The sequence below is a fragment of the Macaca nemestrina genome, chromosome 1 (assembly GCF_043159975.1).
Source record: "Macaca nemestrina isolate mMacNem1 chromosome 1, mMacNem.hap1, whole genome shotgun sequence".
Classification (NCBI taxonomy): domain Eukaryota; kingdom Metazoa; phylum Chordata; class Mammalia; order Primates; family Cercopithecidae; genus Macaca; species Macaca nemestrina.
This window is the reverse complement of record NC_092125.1, coordinates 194,376,114-194,396,353: the sequence shown is the minus strand read 5'-3', so window position 1 is coordinate 194,396,353 and position 20,240 is coordinate 194,376,114. Positions and strand designations below refer to the sequence as shown.

The 20,240-nt window shown below is 43.3% G+C and overlaps 1 protein-coding gene across 25 annotated transcripts in view; it reads left to right on the top strand.

Moving 5' to 3' along the window:
• The window catches only part of LOC105494777 (microtubule actin crosslinking factor 1), a 390,378-nt gene that overhangs the window by 358,261 nt on the left and 11,877 nt on the right, over positions 1 to 20,240 (top strand). For 13 of the 25 annotated variants that reach the window (XM_071095727.1, XM_071095735.1, XM_071095721.1 and 10 more), the window contains 9 exons: positions 1,601 to 1,721; positions 2,314 to 2,477; positions 3,059 to 3,073; positions 3,873 to 4,035; positions 5,078 to 5,232; positions 7,101 to 7,175; positions 8,875 to 8,892; positions 12,087 to 12,204; positions 13,328 to 13,396. In XM_071095727.1, coding sequence (XP_070951828.1) covers positions 1,601 to 1,721; positions 2,314 to 2,477; positions 3,059 to 3,073; positions 3,873 to 4,035; positions 5,078 to 5,232; positions 7,101 to 7,175; positions 8,875 to 8,892; positions 12,087 to 12,204; positions 13,328 to 13,396 — 898 coding nt within the window. The remainder of the gene's footprint in view (positions 1 to 1,600; positions 1,722 to 2,313; positions 2,478 to 3,058; positions 3,074 to 3,872; positions 4,036 to 5,077; positions 5,233 to 7,100; positions 7,176 to 8,874; positions 8,893 to 12,086; positions 12,205 to 13,327; positions 13,397 to 20,240) is intronic. The other 12 variants (XM_071095752.1, XM_071095711.1, XM_071095754.1 and 9 more) reach the window with 6 other exon arrangements.

Sequence of the window (20,240 nt, the reverse complement as noted above, 5' to 3'; positions counted from 1 at the left end):
GTGCCGCAATAAACATATGTGTGCATGTGTCTTTATAGTAGCATGACTTATAATCCTTTGGGTATATCCCCAGTAATGGGATGGCTGGGTCAAATGGTATTTCTAGTTCTAGATCCTTGAGGAATCGCCACACTGTTTTCCACAGTGGTTGAACTAGTTTACAGTCCCACCAACAGTGTAAAAGTGTTCCTGTTTTTCCACATCCTCTCCAGCACCTGTTGTTTCCTGATTTTTTAATGATTGCCATTCTAACTGGTGTGAGATGGTATCTCATTGTGGTTTTGATTTGCATTTCTCTGATGGCCAGTGATGATGAGCGTTTTTTCATGTGTCTGTTGGCTGTCTTTGCATCTTTTTCATCTCCAGCACGATCATCTCCTAAAGTCCAGACATACAGTAAACTAGAAGCCATTCTAAAATTCCACTTCATCTTTGCCTCCTTGCCTGACACTATTTGTCCATTCCAAATCTGCCTCCCCTTTCCTCATTCAGAAGGCTGTGATGTCTGGAGTTCCTTCTTTTCCTCTTCCCCCTACATCTAGCCACTCACCAGGGCTTGTCAGTCCCACTTTCAAAATATCTCTTGGCTCCATCTTTCCAGCCCTGGCTCCAACCCTCACCGTGTTTTGCCTCAGTTACTGCAATGGTTTCTTAACCTGTCTTCTCACTGCTAGGCACTCCCTATCCCACACTTCCCCCCACCCCCATATCACTCCACCTTTTACACTGAAGCCAGAGTGATAGCTGTAAAGCATCATATCTCTTACCTGGATCGAAATCTTTCAGCTGCCCCCCATTGCTCTCAGAATAAATGGCCAACCCTTAGCCTGACACAGAAGCCTTTTGTGATCTGTCTCCTGCCTGCCTCTTCAACCCTGCCTCTTGCCATTCCTCTGATTGCATCCCCTGCCCAGCCAGTGAGTGGAGGGGTCCTGGTCACAGCACCGTCAGGCATCCCTGTCTCTGTTTAGGTTGCACCCTCTTCCAGGACTGCCTTCCTACCATTTGTTGACTATTTCTTCATTGCTCAGTGTGTCAGTCCATTTGCATTGCTCTAAAGGAATTCCTGAGACTGGGTAATTTATAAAGAAAACAGGTTTATTTTGGCTTACGGTTCTGCAGGCTGTACAGGAAGCATGGTGCCATTATCTGCTTCTGGTGAAGGCCTCAGGAAGCTTAGAATCATGGTGGAAGGCAAAGGGGAGCCAGCATGTTACATGGCAAAAGAGGGAAAGAGAGAAAGAGGAGGAGATAGCAGGCTCCTTTTAAACAGCCAGCTCTCATGTGAACTAACAGCAAGAACTCACTCATTACCATGGGGAGGGCACCAAGGCCATTCATGAGGAATTTGCCCCCATAACTCAATCACGTCCCATTAGACCCCACCTCCAACATTGGAAATCACATTTCAACACGAGATTTGGAGGGGACAAGTATCCAAACTACATAACATACCTCAGTAACTCAACTCAGGCACTGGCCTCCAGGCAGACTTTCCTACCACCACAAGCCATAAAGTACCCATCCTAGCTCTTCTTTTGCCCCCATAGGAGTAAAAATACAATTTTTAACTCTTTTTCATATTTTTTGTGTTTAACAGACGTTTATGGAGGAGATGACTCGCAAACAGCCTGACGTGGACCGGGTCACCAAGACATACAAAAGGAAAAATATAGAGCCTACTCATGCGCCTTTCATAGAGAAATCCCGCAGCGGAGGCAGTATGTTTCCAGCCCCCTCTGTTAGGATGCTTCATTCCTGCTAATTGAAGATGAGCACTTTCCAAATGCCTGTCAAAAAAAAAAATTGTATTCCATTTTCAAAAACCGTGTTGGTTTTGAACCAAAATCTTTTGTTTTGAAACTCACTTTTCTTACATTGACAGACAGTAGCTATACTCCATATTCTTGGATTGGTATGAAATTATGAGGTGGTTAAGCTTATTCTTTAATAGTGGCCTTTCCATTGTTTTGGTTATCAGCGCTAGCTGTTTACATTTGACTTGCACTAATTCAATCAGCAAAACAGCTCCTACAGAATATGTTGCTTTCCTAGTTGAGTTAATGTGTCATCAGCTCACTAAGGTGGGACAGAATTGCTTGGAGATATGTAGGCGGCAGGTAAGTATGTGCTGGGAGGATCAATACTTTTGGAATTAGTATACCTCCGTATCTAAATATTGCCAAGTCCCGTATTTCTTTTCTCCGTTACTGACTGGATATTATTCTAAAGATCTCCTAAGTTTATACATACAGCTATTTCTCCTTGTGTGCTAACCAGCTGTTCTAATCTTGTGTTTATTTTTCCTTTTAGGGAAATCCTTAAGTCAGCCGACCCCTCCTCCCATGCCAATCCTTTCACAATCTGAAGCAAAAAACCCACGGATCAACCAGCTTTCTGCCCGCTGGCAGCAGGTGTGGCTCTTAGCACTGGAGCGTCAAAGGAAGCTGAACGACGCCTTGGATCGGCTGGAGGAGGTAATGCCCTGCTGAGTGGCCTTCCCTGAAACAAAGTGATTTTTTCAATCAAAACACAGCCCTTCTGAGGCTCTCTAAATGTGAACCGTGTGTCCTAACTGACTTCTTCACAAATAGAAACAGACCTATACCAAGCCAGTACCCATTCTTTGAGGCCCCTGAATGAGAAAAGACACATTTATAAGAAAACCATTCATGACAAAGTAGGCCAAAGCTTCTAGGTGTGGAAAGCAATAAAACAGCCAGTCCATAGTGAGGGCCAGGACGTGATCTGCCTCAGCATCTTGCTGTGGTTGGGAATCAGGAACAGAAATTTGGAAATTTGTCTCCAGATATGTAGCAGAGCACAAAAATGACCCTTGTTGAGCCTTTCATGTAAAAACAGATGCTACACAATTATGAAATAGGAGTAATTTTTAATGATTTTGTTATTTTATTAGTCTTCACTTGATCATGAAAAGCAACTCTATTTTGAAGTGTCATTACCCAGTAAAAAAAAAAATATATATAGTACTGTACTTCCTAGTTTCTAAAACAAGCCTCTAATATATTTTGTATTTTTTTATTTGTGCATATCAAAGCAGCTATGCCTGGAAGTGAGTGTTCTGTGTTTTATTTATTTTTTCCTTAGGTCAGTTGACTTTTAAGCTTATTGGGTTCTTGGTGCTTTTTTCCCCCCATTCCTTCTAACTTTGGAGTTTGAAAGACCAAGGGGAAACTGCTGCACTGTTTAAGTCATTTTGAGTGTATATCATTAACATAGACTTAAGTAGCTGAAAATTGTCTTGCCCACTGCATAGGCCTGCTGTTTTCCATCAAGGCCAAATATTTAACATGGAGGTCAGATGGGAAATTTGCTCTCTGGTGCCATTCCAAAGAAACATGCTTGGATACAACACTGGGTTCCCAATGCTTCCATCCAGAACTCGGATTTTCTCATTGAAATCTCAGAAGATAGTGGTAAACACGAGCCTCCTGATGTGAGCCCTATGTGTGATTATAATGCCTTTCAAAACAACATAACTGAGGAGTGCTAAGGATCTCCCTTCTGGGTTAGAATCCATTCCCTTGCATCTAAGAGAGTGATCCTTTGAAAAGCCCAAAGGGAAAGCAAGGCTGGCTTCACCCATTCTCATTCTATGTGCTCCATATTTTCCATGGTGGTTCAGTTATTGTTTCTCTTGCTATTCCATTATACCACAGCTCGTGTAAATAGTCATGGCTTTAAGTGAAGGAGCCGGATTGTGCCTTCACAAAAGAAGCAAACACATAGATTTCATTGTTGGTGCCCCCTGGAAGCATGGCTTTACTGAATGTCTGAAAGTTTGGTATGCTCTGGGCAACTTTTGAGGGCCCAAAAAATAAATCTTATTGACACTTCTGATTTCTGTGTAGTTGAAGGAATTTGCCAACTTTGACTTTGATGTCTGGAGGAAAAAGTATATGCGTTGGATGAATCACAAAAAGTCTCGAGTGATGGATTTCTTCCGGCGCATTGATAAGGACCAGGATGGGAAGATAACACGTCAGGAGTTTATCGATGGCATTTTAGCATCCAGTGAGTCTAGTCATCATCCCAAACATGGGTCACGCCTGGATTCCTTGCGCTTTGTAGAAGCTGTGATATTCTAGCTAAACAATCTTTCTGAAGCTGGCCAGGAGCTATGGCTCACACCTGTAATTTCAGCACTTTGGGAGGCAGGTGGCACAGGCATGGTGGCACACCTGTGGTCCTAGCTACTTGGGAGGCTGAGGTGAATCACCTGAGCCTGGGGAGGTCAAGGCTGCAGTAAACTGTAATCGTGCCATTGAAGTCCAGCCTGGGCAACAGAGTGAGACTCTGTCTCCAAAAAAAAAAAAAAAAAAGACAGTGGTTAACCAGAGGTTTTCAGCTGGGAAACAATATGATTCACACTTCCCTTTGTGTAGCAGTTTGTCAAGAATCTAAGACAGTAATCTAAACATAGGAAAACTTCATACTATTAATTCCAAACTGTCACTATTCTGAAATAATCTAAATATTCAATAATTGTGGGGTGGGTAAGTATATTCTTGAGTGATAGGTGTGTGGGTGGTTGTAATATTATGTTTATGCTTTTTGGTATATCTGAAATGTGGAATATTACCTTTTTTTCATTGCATTTGGGGTAGGGGGGCCTATAAGTGGATATGTATTACTTTTCAGGAAAAATCAAGACATAAATTTTTTTGCTCTTAAGTATTTATGGCCAGGAGTGGTGGCTCACACCTGTAATCCCAGCACTTTGGGAGGCCAAGACGGGTGGATCACTTGAGGCTGGGAGTTCAAGACCAGCCTGGCCAACATGGCAAAACCTCGTCTCTGCTAAAAACACACAAAAAATTAGCCGGGCCTGGTGGCAGGCACCTGTATTCCCAGCTCCTTGGGAAGCTGAGGCAGGAGAATCGCTTGAATCTGGGAGACGGAAGTTGCAGTGAGCTGAGATTGCACCACTGCACTCTGCCTGGGTGACAGAGCGAGACCTTGTCTCAAAAAAAAAAAAAAAAAAGGTATTTCTCTAACTGCTAACCAAACAAGTAAGCCCCCTTTTAAGTTTCAAAATATGATTCTTTTCCTCCAGAGTTCCCCACCACCAAGTTAGAAATGACTGCTGTGGCTGACATTTTTGACCGAGATGGGGATGGTTACATTGATTATTATGAATTTGTAGCTGCTCTTCATCCCAACAAGGATGCGTATCGACCAACAACCGATGCAGATAAAATTGAAGATGAGGTAAGGGAAATAATTATATTTTGAGTATACTTCTGGCTATAGGTTTATAATATCCTGAATTTGGTTGGGTTCAATGATCATATTAGCCTTTGACTTGTCTGTTGGGAGATAATTATTTGGAGTTCTATTTTGAGATCTCTTTTTAGATAGCATTTCAAAGAGTCCCAGAGGATCTCTGACATCTGAGCTCTAGCTCAGGCTAGATAGATTACTCAAGTGAGTCATGTCTGTGTGGTGCTCTGAAGTTTACAGAGAACCTTTGCAGGGTACCATACTCATCCTGGTTCACTTGTCCTGTGTTTTGGGATAGACTCATCTTACTCCTGAGCATGCTACCTGGAATCTAGGGAAATGGTCTACCAGTGTAGCATTTAAGGGTTATTTAAGGGTTGAAATGAACTGAGCATGGTGGTTTATATCTGTAGCCCCAGCACATTGGGAGGTCAACATGGGAGGATCACTGGAGCCCAGGAGTTCGAGACCAGCCTGGGCAACATAGTATGATTCTGTCTGTCCCCCGCAAAAAAAAAAAAAATAGCCAGGTGTAGTGGCAAGTGCTTATAGCCCCAACTACTCAGGAGACAGGTGGAAGAATGACTTGAGCATGGGAGGTCAAAGATGCAGTGAGCTGTGATCATGCCACTACACTCCAGCCTGGGCAACAGAGCAAGACTTGTCTCAAAAAAATAAATGTTTAAAAGGGGGGTAAAATGTAATGTTTAAAATGGTGTATACCCATCATGCTTTCTGCCTTGTTAAAAACTACCACACTGGGCCAGGCGCAGTGGCTCACACCTGTAATCCCAGCACTTTGGGAGGCCGAGGAGGGCGGATCACAAGGTCAGCAGATTGAGACCATCCTGACGAACATGGTGAAACCCTGCCTCTACTAAAAAATACAAAAAAAATAGCCGGACGTGGTGGTGGGTGCCTGTAGTCCCAGCTTCTAGGGAGGCTGAGGCAGGAGAATGGCATTAATTTGGGAGGCGGCGGAGCTTGCAGTGAGCGGAGATCGTGCCACTGCACTCCAGCCTGGGCGACAGAGCGAGACTCTGTCTCAAAAAAAAAAAAAAAAACTACCACACTGAAACTACCAAATTGATTAGTGCCATCTGGAAATCCTAGCATCTGTTGATAACAGATCTTGGGAAGGGAGAGGTGCTGGAATAGGTCTTAGGAGTGGCCCTGGAACACACCAGGACTTCCAGGGAATCTCCGTCTCCTAGGGTGAAATTTAAAGCAGTTCATAATTTGCTTTATTAATAATTTGATTTTGATGTCAGCATATTAGCAATTTTCTCTGAAGGAATTTTGAAGCAGGAATAAAGAATGTGTTATATAGTCACTTGGGAATTTCTTTCATGCCTTTTCTTTCTCAGTGTCTCAATTAGTTCACTTAGTAAGAACATATACTAATTTGGAACAGATGATAAATGCATATGTCAGAAACCTGAAATACCTAAAAAGTAAATAGTGAGCTGGGCGCGGTGGCTTATGCCTGTAATCCCAGCACTTTGGGAGGCTGAGGCAGGCAGATCACCTGAGGTTCAAGGCCAGCCTGACCAACATGGAGAAACCATCTCTCTACTAAAAAAATACAAAAAATTAGCTGGGCGTACCTATAATCCCAGCTACTCGGGAGGCCAAGACAGGAGAATTGTTTGAACCCAGGAGGCGGAGGTTGCAGTGGAGCTGAGATCGCGCCATTGCCCTCCAGCCTGGGCAACAAGAGCGAAACTCCATCTCAAAAAGAAAAAAAAAAAGTAAATATTGAATAGCCTCCCTGCTTATATGTAAAAATCTTTGTTTCTCTAAATAGGAAGTCTTACTGTACCCTTTACACTTTTCTTTTTGTTCACAACCAATAGGTTACAAGACAAGTGGCTCAGTGCAAATGTGCAAAAAGGTTTCAGGTGGAGCAGATCGGAGAGAATAAATACCGGGTAAGGAAGAGAAAAACCAATCCTTTGTGGTGGTGGTTTCTCATATGTGGCTGATCCCACCTTTTCCTCCTGTTGCTTAGAGTCCCAGAGCCCATCAGACTTGAGATGTGGTCACTCTCTGACCTCATCTCTACAGATGCCAAGTGTCAGGTACCCTGTTCCATCTGAAAACTAGTCCATATCTACTTAGATAGTAGTAGTTTGTATTTGAGTTTTAAGATAGGAGATATTTCAGAGCTGTCACTTCACATCTGACAAAGTCTTTAGGGGGATGAAGGTACCTTTGGAAACAATTATATCTAATGACTGACCACTTACCCCAAAAGAGATGGTCATTGTGAGCCTGAGTGGCTCCCAGGCTAGAGAGGCCTGGGGAAACTGTGTTGAAGCCCCAACAGATACTGTGCCTGCTCTGGGCTGGGCTACAAATGGGGCCCAGGAGCCCTGAGGAGACATCAGGCTCAGTGGTCTTCTCTGGAAAGCCATGCTAGGTGTGGCGATAACTGACAGTGAACTATACTTGTGTTTTAGCTTCTTTTGGGACCAGGGTCAGGGACATAGAAGAATCTGAAACAGGTCTCCTAAAATATATCAACAGCTCATCAGGATTCTCTAAAGTCCTAAGAAAAATCTCTGATTGGCAAAGAGGATTTAGATTGCACTGAGAAACACAGGAAGATCCATGTTTCATTAGTATATCCAAAATGTCCTCAAAGTACATCACATCCACCCCATGCTACAGTTTCCTGAGGAGCACTGGGTGAATCTGCCTTAAATATAACCTAGGGCATTTAGTTAATAAAGCTCCAGGTGATCTTATGCCTGCTTGTTGGGTTTTGTTTTCTTGTTTTTTGTTTTTAATTATTAGAGAAATGAATTAACAAGAACAACATAGAGTGGAGAGTTAGTTCATAGTTTATAAAACCACATCCCTGGCCAGGCGTGGTGGCTCACACCTGTAATCCCAGAACTTTGGGAGGTAGGGGCGAGTGAGCAGATCACTTGAGGTCAGGAATTCAAGACCAGCCTGGCCAACATGGTGAAACACCGTCTCCACTAATAACACAAAAATTAGCTCGGCTTGGTAGTGCATGCCTGTAATCCCAACTACTAGGGAGGCTGAGGCAGGAGAATTGCTTGAACACCGGGGTTGGAGGTTGCAGTGAGCCGCTATCACGCCACTGCACTCCAGCCTGGGCAACAGAGCGAGACTCTCAAAAAAAAAAAAAATTGGCCGGGCGCAGTGGCTCAAGCCTGTAATCCCAGCACTTTGGGAGGCCGAGGTGGGCGGATCACAAGGTCAGGAGATCGAGACCACAGTGAAACCCCGTCTCTACTAAAAATACAAAAAAAAAATTAGCCGGGCGCGGTGGCGGGCGCCTGTAGTCCCAGCTACTCAGGAGGCTGAGGCAGGAGAATGGCGTGAACCCAGGAGGCGGAGCTTGCAGTGAGCCGAGATCGCGCCACTGCACTCCAGCCTGGGCAACAGCGTGAGACTCCGTCTCAAAAAAAAAAAAAAAAAAAATTAAAATTAAAACCACATCCCTATGGCAGGAGCTTGATAAGAATATGTTCGGTGTGTGTCACTTTGCCAGAAGAACGTAATGATATGATTTTCATTCCTTAGTGTTAATTTGACAAAATGTTCTCTTTTTTTTTCCCCTCCTTTTCCTCCATCCTTTACTCTTACTGTCTATAGTTCTTCCTCGGCAATCAGGTACAGTGTGCCTTGCAATGTTCTCCTTCTCAATGGATATGGTCTGTGTAGCTAATGCTGCCTGTTCTTCGCTATGGGGAGAGGATGTACTCTGAAGCATGCCTGGGTCACACCTGGTTGTCTTACCAAGTGGAGAAACTGCTGATGAGGCCAGCATTGCAAAGCTATCTTAGCAGCAAAAGAATATAAGTATAATTTTTTTATAAAGGAGATGAAGTGGAGGAAACTGAAGCTATGGTATCAATCCATTCCACTTCTAAAAAGAGAATGGTTTTGTACTTCTGTGTTAGAAGTCAGATTACCAAACAGCACAGTTCTTATTTATGTTAGAATCTTTTGACAGTTAATAAATTTTGTAATGTATGGTAAGTCAATTCCCAAAGAACTTCAGTACTGTTTAAATATATTTTTAATATTTCTAGTTACTTATATTGCATTTTATAATTACAAGGTACCTGAGAAGTGTAGTGTGGAGATCATAATTGGCCGTGGCCTGAAGTATGCTGATGATGGCCAGCCATCCAAGATTTAATGGGACCAAATTAGACTTGCAAAAAAGATTGGATGCTTTGACTCCACTTGGTAACTCTAACCTTTCAGATCTTTTTGAGTGCTGTGGGGTCCTGTGTCCTCCAATGTGGAAGGAAGTTGCATGAGTAAAATCTGTCTCTCTGATATGAAATTATAAACCCTAAGAGTTGATTTGAGGCCCTCAAACATCCCAGGCCTTGCAAGTCACTATAGAAATGTTCTAGGCAAGTGAGAAGAATAGGGGATAAGAGAAAAAAACTAAAGATGAGAACAAACTGACTTAAAAAAAAAAAAATCATTGCTTGAGAGTGTCCAATATGCCTATATGCTGGTGACTGTGTGTGAATACTAGGGTGCCTTTGAAGAGGGTGCCGACACCCTCTTCTAGTGCTCCATTGACCTGGGGAGGGTCAGATGAGTTCTAATGTTGGGAACGGAATTATGAAGTTCATTTTATACACAGGCACCTGAGGCCTCAAAGATCACATGCCTACTCTCACACAGCTAATGTCAGCCACTGCAAGAACTCAAGTCCCTGTAAGGGGTTTTCCTTTTGAAAGGTGGAAACAAAGTTACCCTTAGGACTCTTATTCTGAGTTCTTTGCCTCACTGACAACCCTGTCCTACCAGGTGTGCACAGGTCTCCATTTTTAGAGCTGCCGTGATCCCTCCCACCACTCGTGACTCTGGCCTCAACCTCCCCAGCTACAGTGGCTGCTGGCTTGGTCAAACCTCCTTTCCCCCATAACTTAGCAGAAACAAGTTAGAATCTTTCAAAGAGAGCTTTAGTGAGAAATTAAGTTGGGGGGGGGACATGAAATAAATGGAGTGATAAATTATAGTACACAGTATTCCAAGAATAAAGTACTCCCGGGCTTCCTTCCTGATTCACCCTGGGGCACAGGCGCATACTCCCTGCCTCTCACCCATCCAGAGAAGACCCTTTGCAGTGATTCAGGCCAGCACTGCTCTTGGGTGGAATCCTCCATGTCTCAGAACCTCCCACAGGGCTTCCCATTTTCACTTGTGGGGCCCAACTTTTGGGAGGGGGGCTCTCACAGAGTCTGGGGGGGGGCAACTTCCTTCCCAAGACAGGAGGTGTATTCTCTTTCAAGTCTGGGTTCAGTGCTGCTGCTACCACACAGTGGTTTTGCTATAGTCACTTTGTATAAACATGTTTAAATTGTATCAGATGAGAGGTGTGGGACTACTTTTATTTTCAAAGTAAAGGGCTGGGAGGGAGGATACGGTATTTTTCAATCGCCTTGCCCATGCAAATAGTGCATTTGAGTCAGAGCAGCTAAGGAATATAGAGAATTACCACAAATATATTAATTTTGAGGGAGGAAGGCTATATGGCCTCAGATATCCTTTCTTGCATTTTCAGTTTTTCTGCCTTGTTTTAAAGTTAGAGTTGTCCTTTATAACATTGAAAATCCTACCACCTCCATACCTGAGGAACCCCTGAATTAAATAATTTTAGGAATTCCATTTCTCCAACCAAATGTTTGTTTGTTTTGGAAACTCTGCATACTTCTCTTTTGTTGCTCCTTACTTCATTTTGGAAAGAGGATAATTTATGCCATGAGAAACTCCAAATGTTTAGAGCTGGGAAGTAGGAATGTTTGGGCAAGAAAAAAGGGAAAACATAAATAATCAGAAATGCTTGTTTTAGCATCTAAAATGATTATTGGATACTGTTTATAATCATCGTGGGAGCTGCAATTTTTCATTGCTTCAACTCAATTTTAGTATAAATATGACCTAATCATTTGTTCAGCTGAAGAAACTTTTCTTCTGGTGACATTGCAATTAGCAAATACTTCGGGTTTATTTCTGAAAACCTGATGCAGAAAATCAAATTTTCTTCTAAGCTTGTAATAATGATGCTTTGCAAAGGTTTCCTTAAGGCTTGAAAAGTATTTGCTATTTTCCATTTAGCTTTAAAGCATACTGTATTCAGAAGTTGACATCCACCATCTTTCTTTTAGGAAAACAAATTAGCATACCAAGAATATGAATTTTTAATTGGGCAGAATCTCTTTTAAAAAAATCAAATGACCTAACACTTTGTCTGCCTTCCTACCTCTCCTTTTGGTGCAGAGGCAGTGGTGTGACCATTAAAAGTTAATTTTATCCCAATAGAAAGTATATTGGCTGGGTGCAGTGTCTCATGCCTATAATCCCAGCCCTTTGGGAGGCTGAGGCTGGCAAATCACAAGGTTAGGAGTTCGAGACCAGCCTGACAAACATGGTGAAACTCTGTCTCTACTAATAATATAAAAATTAGCTGGGCGTGGTGGCACACGCCTAATAAACCCAGCTACTTGGGAGGCTGAGGCAGGAGAATCGCTTGAACCTGGGAGGCAGAGGTTGCAGTAAGCCGAGATCATGCCATTGTACTCCAGCCTGGGCAACAAGAATGAAACTCTGTCTCACAAAGAAAAAAGTATATCAAGACACCAGTCTTCAGGTTGATATTTCTGCTTTTCTATTTTTAAAATCCTTTTGTGAAATATATAAAAATGCAAAATTGTGAGAGTTAAAAATTCTCCCATAGCTATCAAATTGTCATTCCTGTCTGAATACAGTCTGCTTTGGGAGAAAAATACAGATCTACTTTAAGACATATATATTAATTAAATTTCCTTTTGATTCTACAGTTTGGGGATTCTCAGCAGTTGCGGCTGGTCCGTATTCTGCGCAGCACCGTGATGGTCCGCGTTGGTGGAGGATGGATGGCCTTGGATGAATTTTTAGTGAAAAATGATCCCTGCCGAGGTAAGGAAACATTCTGAGCATGAATTACGTGTTAGCTATGCCCCCAGCAGTGATCTTTTATTACAGGAAGCACTGATGGTGGGGTCTGTCTGTTTTTATTTTGTTAAGCTGCCCAGGTGTCATCCCACTAGCACAGATTAGAACTCAGGGGTGCCAGCATAGGCCAGGGAGAAAAAGCTGAAGAGGTTGATGCCGTTTGGGGAGGTAGGTCTAGAGGAATGCAGTAATGAGAATTAAGAATGTATTGGTGAGGCCGGGTGCGGTGGCTCAAGCCTGTAATCCCAGCACTTTGGGAGGCCGAGACGGGCGGATCACGAGGTCAGGAGATCGAGACCATCCTGGTTAACATGGTGAAACCCCGTCTCTACTAAAAAATACAAAAAACTAGCCGGGCGAGGTGGCGGGCGCCTGTAGTCCCAGCTACTCGGGAGGCTGAGGCAGGAGAATGGCGTGAACCCGGGAGGCGGAGCTTGCAGGGAGCTGAGATCGGGCCACTGCACTCCAGCCTGGGTGACAGAGCGAGACTCCGTCTCAAAAAAAAAAAAAAAAAAAAAGAATGTATTGGTGTTACTTGAATGTTTCAGTTTGGGGTATTAAATTAACACTATCCTAGAAAGGAGCCTGGTGATGCCCTTTAGGTTCCCTCTTAGTGCCTCAGATCCCTTTGCCTGTAATTCCTGTGACTGACACTCAGGGAGGGTGTTAGGCCCTTCTCATCCAGGGAAGAACTGGTGAGCCCCCTAGACCAGGAGGGAGGATGAAGACACCTACGTGTAAGCCCATTCACTTGTAAGGCAGGTGGCCACCTAAGCAAGACCATGGGTTGTCTTTCTATTAAATGTGAAAAGGCTGGCCCACCAGCCCAGAAGCATAAGGAAACTGTCAATTTAATGAGTGGTGGCACCTGCAGCTAGGGGGTGTGTGGGAACTGCAACAGGGAAGAGATGACCAATTCCAATTGCTAAATCCTCTTCAGCTGTGTCCTTGCCTTTTTCCTGTTAGCAGAGCTGCATGTGGGTGCACAAGAGGCTCCCCCACTGTCTGCCAATTTGTCTTTCTTGACTAGTTTCTGCGTTTCCTGCCCTGTCTCTGTTTCTTTGTGTTTACATATTTTTTATTCTAGTTCACCATCCTGGGAGTAAAATAAAGCGCTCTGATTCCAGCTCTTCGATTTCCAGTCAGTCTCCCATAGGTTGGCTTTTAAGCTTTGTCCCTCTTCCTCACACCCTAGCCCATTGAGAATGGCTTTGCTTCTTAAACTGTAACATCTCTTGGTTCTGTGTATCTGCTGCATTCATGAATGCTTGAAATGGCCAAACCATAGCTTTTCTAACTACTCAAGTTGATGGTGCATAAAATACTGTTGAGACTGTCCATGGAATTTGTTTTGAGTTTCTATTTAACAAATACTTGTATAGTTTTATGTGCCACAGACTGTTACAAGTACTTTACAAGTAACACATTTATGCCTCATATGAGGTGTAGATGCTTTTATCTGTGTTTTACAGAATAGGAAATTGAGGCATAGAAAACATAAATATTTTGCCCAAAGACAACAACTAGTAAATGGCAGAGATGAGATTCAAATTCAAGGCAATCAGAGTCTAGAGTATGTGCCCCTAGCCAGCATGTTACATGTTTCAGAGACTGACACACCTTTGTGTGTGTTTATTATTGGATCAGCCTGCATAATTATTAAGGTTTATTTATAAACCTAGCAGAAATGTTTACTGTACAGTACATAACTTCTTTGGAAATGATTTATAGTCATATTCTGAAGCATTGAGTGAGGACAGAGCTAAACACAGCAGTTTTCACATGAATTCAGATATGCCCATAAGTAGTTCCTCTTATTTTAATTCATTCTGTGTTTACTACAGTAAACCAGAGTAAAAGTTCAGCAGTAATAATTTTCATTAGATGTTCCTTTTTTAAGAAAAATTGGGGCCAGGTACAGTGGAATCCCAGTAGGTTGGGAGCCTGAGGCAGGAGGATTGCTGGAGCTCAGGAGTTCAAGACCAACCTGGGCAACATAGTGAAACCCCGTCTCCAAAAAAAATTTTTTTTAATTAGCTAAGCATGGTGGTACACACCTGTGTAGTCCTAGCTACTCTGGAGGCTGAGGTGGGAGTATTGCTTGAGCCTAGGAATTCAAAGCTACAGTGAGCCATGATCGTGCCACTGCACTCCAGCCTGGGCAACAGGGCAAGACTCTGTCTACAAAAAATTAACTTTGAAAACACTTTCTGATAAAAACTTGAAAGTATTTAGTTTTAGAATTTAAAAGTCGTCTTTTATTGCTTTAATGAGAAACAATATATGCCATTTTAACTTTAACTCAGTAAAACAACTTTATTCCTTTTCAAATCTATGAATAAGGTCCATTTTTCCTGTCATGTATGATGGGACTAAATAAAAGATATATTGCGGCCGGGCGCGGTGGCTCACGCCTGTAATCCCAGCACTTTGGGAGGCCGAGGCGGGCGGATCACAAGGTCAGGAGATCGAGACCACGGTGAAACCCCGTCTCTACTAAAAATACAAAAAAATTAGCCGGGCGCGGTTGTGGGCGCCTGTAGTCCCAGCTACTCGGGAGGCTGAGGCAGGAGAATGGCGTGAACCTGGGAGGCGGAGCTTGCAGTGAGCCGAGATCGCGCCACTGCACTCCAGCCTGGGCGACAGAGCCAGACTCCGTCTCAAAAAAAAAAAAAAAAAAAAAAAAAAAAGATATATTGCATGTGGCATTTTGGAATCCTTGATTGCCGTTTCTTTGCTGCCTGCTCTGTTTGTGATAACATCATGCTGCTGGCCCAGGAGAACACTGCTTGCTTTGTCCTTATCTTAGTATCTGAAATTTGGAATCCCAAGGAAATTGGGGAGGGCCATCTAGAAGCTATTTTCTATGAAAGCTAGTCACCTTTTTTAGCATCCCTTGGAGCAAACAAGGTAAGACTTTCCTGTGTCTCTCCAGGAGTGCCCTCCTGGAGCTCAGTAATCATCTCAATCCATTGACTGTGGACAGAACTCTCCAGAAGTTTTAAATTTCATAACTTTATTAGCGATGGGCAGGATGTGCTATCTTCAATCAAATAAAAAATGGTTCTAGGCAATGAACACCTAGGGACTAGGATGGATTATAATAAGGTAGAAGGGTGTGAAGGTTGAGAAGAGAACAAAGTTATTTGAAAAACTGTATTGGAAGTTCTATAAGGATTAATATGACTTCTGGAAACACTGCTTACAGTAGGTTTTGTACTCATTGATGTTGCATATTTCCTTGGGTCTCTGGACCACAGAGAATGCTATACTGAGGACAGTACAAAGTGCATGACAAGGTTCTTAACACCAGTGTGCACTATCATTTCTTACCTCCCTTTACACAGCTTTTTTAAAAGGTAGAACGTATCTCAAACTGCATATTGCTTTAGTCATGTGTAAAAAAATGAAAATATTTTGCTAGCTAGATTTGCCAATCTCCTGGTACTGTGAAAATCAGATATTTCAGTTTCTGAATTTATCCATGGCGCAGGAAATCATGATGTTTTGGATGGAGAGAAAACCAGTGCTCCTGCCTAGATAATAGGTATACCTGTACCTAAGGTACTGTGTATGTTTTTGATCATTAGACATATTAGCTCCCCCAGATAAGTGAAGATCTAAGAAATTTCATTTATGAAGATTTAAAAGACACATTTTGGCATAGAACTGATTTTTTTCAGATTGTTATACAAATAACATAAAATTTACCACCCTAACCATTTTTAAGTACAAGACTGAGTACATTTGTGTCGTACTACCGTCACCACCATCCACCCACAGAAGTCTCTTCGTCTTACAAAACTGAAACCCTATAGCCGTTAAACAATAGGTTAGAACTGAATTTTAACATGCCCGCACCAGCCAATGTCAGGTGGCCAGCATAACTCCCTTAGCAAAGACAGCCTCTTTGGTGGTTGATGAACTGAGCTTGAGGTGGCTGCCATCATGGTCTGGTTCTGCAGGTTCAATGGTAGATCTTTTCTCCAGTGAAAAGAATGGTGAGGGGGAAAATCCTATCACAGTAGTCAACCAAGTACTAGGTATCTTCTCTTTTTTTTAACTTTATAATACCCAATGTTAGGAAAATATTTGAATCAATGTAAACATTAAAAGTACCTTTACTACTAAATTCAAGTGCTAGTACATAAATTTTGCTTAATTAGAATTTGGTGTTTCCTTCTAGTTTGAGAAAAATGTTTACTTTTTACTTTTGGGATTGCCCCAGAAATCAGTTTTCACAGCTTCCGTTTATTGTTTGTTGTCGCCTCCTCCCATCCCAGCCTTTTCTAGCTTATCAAAGTATTAATTGCCCTCTTAACACCTTTTTTAATTCTTAAAATTGGCCGCTTTTAAGTTTATTTCTGAAGAAATAGCTTTCATTTCTTCCAAGTGGTGTATATAAAATGTTCCTTACCAAGAATTGTTTCATTGCCTTGCATCTTCAAATATTTTCTTTTAAAATGCAAATATCTTGGCCGGGCACGGTGACTCACGCCTGTAATCCCAGCACTTTGGGAGGCCGAGACGGGCGGATCACAAGGTCAGGAGATCGAGACCATCTGGCTAACACGGTGAAACCCCGTCTCTACTAAAATACAAAATATATTAGCCGGACGTGGTGGCGGGCACCTGTAGTCCCAGCTACTCGGGAGGCTGAGGCAGGAGAATGGCGTGAACCCGGGAGGTGGAGCTTGCAGCGAGCCGAGATAGCGCCACTGCACTCCAGCCTGGGCGACAGAGCAAGACTCCGTCTCAAAACAAAAACAAAAATAAAATGCAAATATCCATGTGAGTTATAGCATACTAAGCTAATATTAGCTAGGCATGGCTTAGCATAAATTAATTATTCATTGGTCTCTTGACCGAGATGAGATCACCAGAAATATGGGAATTTTACTGTTGTGAGCTTAAGAGCATAAAGACCAAGAAGATGGAAATTACAGAGAGAGGAAGGAAAATAAAAGGGAGAAGACAAGACTCTAAAACCCCAATTTAAGTAAGCCATTATTTTTATTTTTCACTTGAATTTAGAACTTACTTTTTCTTTTTTTTTTGGAGACAGAGTCTTGCTGTGTCACCCAGGCTGGAGTGCAGTGGCACAGTCTCGGCTCACTGCAAGCTCAGCCTCCCAGGTTCACACCATTCTGCTGCCTCAGCCTCCCCAGCACTGGGACTATAGGCGCCCACCGCCACACCCGGCTAGTTTTTTTGTATTTTTAGTAGAGACGGGGTTTCACCATGTTAGCCAGGATGATCTGGATCTGACCTCGTGATCCGCCGGCCTCGGCCTCCCAAAGTGCTGGGATTACAGGCGTGAGCCGCTGCACCTGGCAAGTTTAGACCTTCTAAATGAGGCATCATGGAAGCGTGCAGGAGCTAGCTAACCACTGTTTACAGTCTCAGATTACCTTAATGCTTATATTGCGTGCCTTTGGCATGGCTGTAGTAACCTGGAAGGATGACGATAGGGAATTGTTCACACATCTTTGCATCTCTAGCCAGTGAAATACTATACCAAGAGGTGACCATTGACTAGAGATTTCCCTGTGAAAACAGGGACTGTCTCGTTATGTTTATTTGTTTCGTTATGATGTGTAAGCGTACCCTAAGAAGAATGACAAACTGTATTTTCCCAGCATCCTGCATGCACCCAGCTAGGAAAGCAAGTGAGACACCCTTTGGGCCCTCAGCAGTCATTTAATGAGGCGTTACAATGTGCCTACCTCATGATAGCCTCTGGGACTAACAGGGTCATGACATAGGAGATCAGCATAGGATCCTGTGATAGAATTAAACAGATTCTCAGATCACAAAATGCACAGGTTCAATGTGTTGCCGTTAACATGGGATAATCTTCCTTCTTGTACTATCTTTCTTATGGAAAGCTATTCTATCTGCTCTTTTAAATTGCTTTAACAGTCTATATGTAGTAGATGTTGGCAGTCACAAATTTAACCTTGTGGTTTCAGTCATGAAAATTCATGGATTTGCATTTGTGGCTGGTGTGCAAGAGAGCAGGTCACACAGCGAGAGAGTGAGCCTCACTGGCCGCTGACTCCTCACTTTAACACAGCTTGGTGCTTCTGTTCTTCATCCCCATGAAATAATGAGCACTTCTTAATGGAAGCACTTCTTAGTGAGTTCATGAAGGTTGCGAGATCTGTTCCTTGAAACTGTTGAGAGACTATTGTTTTCAGAGGCTATTTCAGAGAAACAGAGGCTACTCTGTTTCACGGATACTTACTGAAACCCTAAATGCAAGCCTGGCACTGGGATCCAAAGGTAAATTAAGATGATGGTCCCTGCCTGCAGAAGCTCTCAGCCTAGTGCAGGGAACAAACATGTGAATACATGCCCTTCTATTTGGTAAAATGAATAGTTGAGAGAGCAAGAGAGGAAGAGATGACTGCCCATTAAGATGGAGAAGGTATCAGGAAAAGGACGTATTGGGCCGGCCATAGTGGCTCACACATATAATCCCAACACTTTGGGAGGCCTAGTGGGGAGGATCACTTCAGGCCAAAAATTTAAGACCAGCCTAGGCAACATAGCAAGACCCCATCTCTGTTTTAAAAATAAATATAGTCCGGGTGCAGCAGCTCATTCCTGTAATCCCAGCACTTTGGGAGGCCGAGGTGGGCAGATCATGAGGTCAGGAGTTCGAGACCAGCCAGGCCAATATGGTGAAACCCAGTCTCTACTAAAAATACAAAAAAAACTTGCCGGGCATGGTATCATGAGCCTGTTGTCCCAGCTACTTGGGAGGCTGAGGCAGGAGAATTGCTTGAATCCAGTAGCTAGAGGTTGCAGTGAGCCAAGACTATGCCACTGCACTGTATCCTAGGCAATAGAGGGAGACTCTGTCTCAAAAAATAATAATAATAAATATATGGCCAGGCACGATAGCTCACACCTGTAATCCTAGCACTCTGGGAGGCTGAGCCGGGCAGATCACCCGAGGTCAGGAGTTCAAGACCAGTCTGGCCCACATGGTGAAACCCTGTCTGTACTAAAAATACAAAAATTAATTGGGCCTGGTGGTGTACATATGTAACCCCAGCTACTCGAGAGTCTGAGGCAGGAGAATCGCTTGAACCGAGGAGGCGGAGGTTGTGGTGAGCTGAGATTGTGCCACTGCACTCTAGCCTGGGCGACAGAACAAGACGCCATCTCAAAAAATAACTAAATAAAAGGCCGGGCGCGGTGGCTCAAGCCTGTAATCCCAGCACTTTGGGAGGCCGAGACAGGTGGATCACGAGGTCAGGAGATCGAGACCATCCTGGCTAACACGGTGAAACCCCGTCTCTACTAAAAAATACAAAAAACTAGCCGGGCGAGGTGGTGGGCGCCTGTAGTCCCAGCTACTCGGGAGGCTGAGGCAGGAGAATGGCGTGAACCCGAGAGGAGGAGCTTGCAGTGAGCTGAGATCCGGCCACAGCACTCCAGCCTGGGTGACAGAGCAAGACTCCGTCTCAAAAAAAAATTTTTTTAAATAAATAAATAAATAAATAAAAATAAATTTTGTGTGTGTGTGTGTGTCAGTGTATGTGTGTATATACTGCACTCTGGTCTGGGTGACAGAGTGAGACCCTATCTCAAGAAAAAAGGTTTTGAAAAAGGAAAAGGAGGTGTTGCTTCAGCTACATCTTAAAGGAGGTAACACTTGACCAGACAGGAAAAGGGATCTGGACGTTCTCAGTACAGAAACCCCATGTTCATATGAACAGAAGTGTCAGCAGCTGAAAAAGTAAGAGGACAAGTAGTCCCATGGAACTGCAGCCAAGTGTACAAGGTTAGCGACCAGATAAGACTCTGGACAGGGGTCAGCATCAGGGGCCAGGTGATGGATGCCAGACCACTGGGTCCTGGGTACTTGCCACATTGTGCCTTCCTAGTCCCCAAGATGTGGTGCTCAAAAAAAATGAAAAGTCATGGTCAAATGCATTTGGGAGATGCTGAGTTAAAGCTCTCCCAAGCAGGGAAATACAGAGGACCAA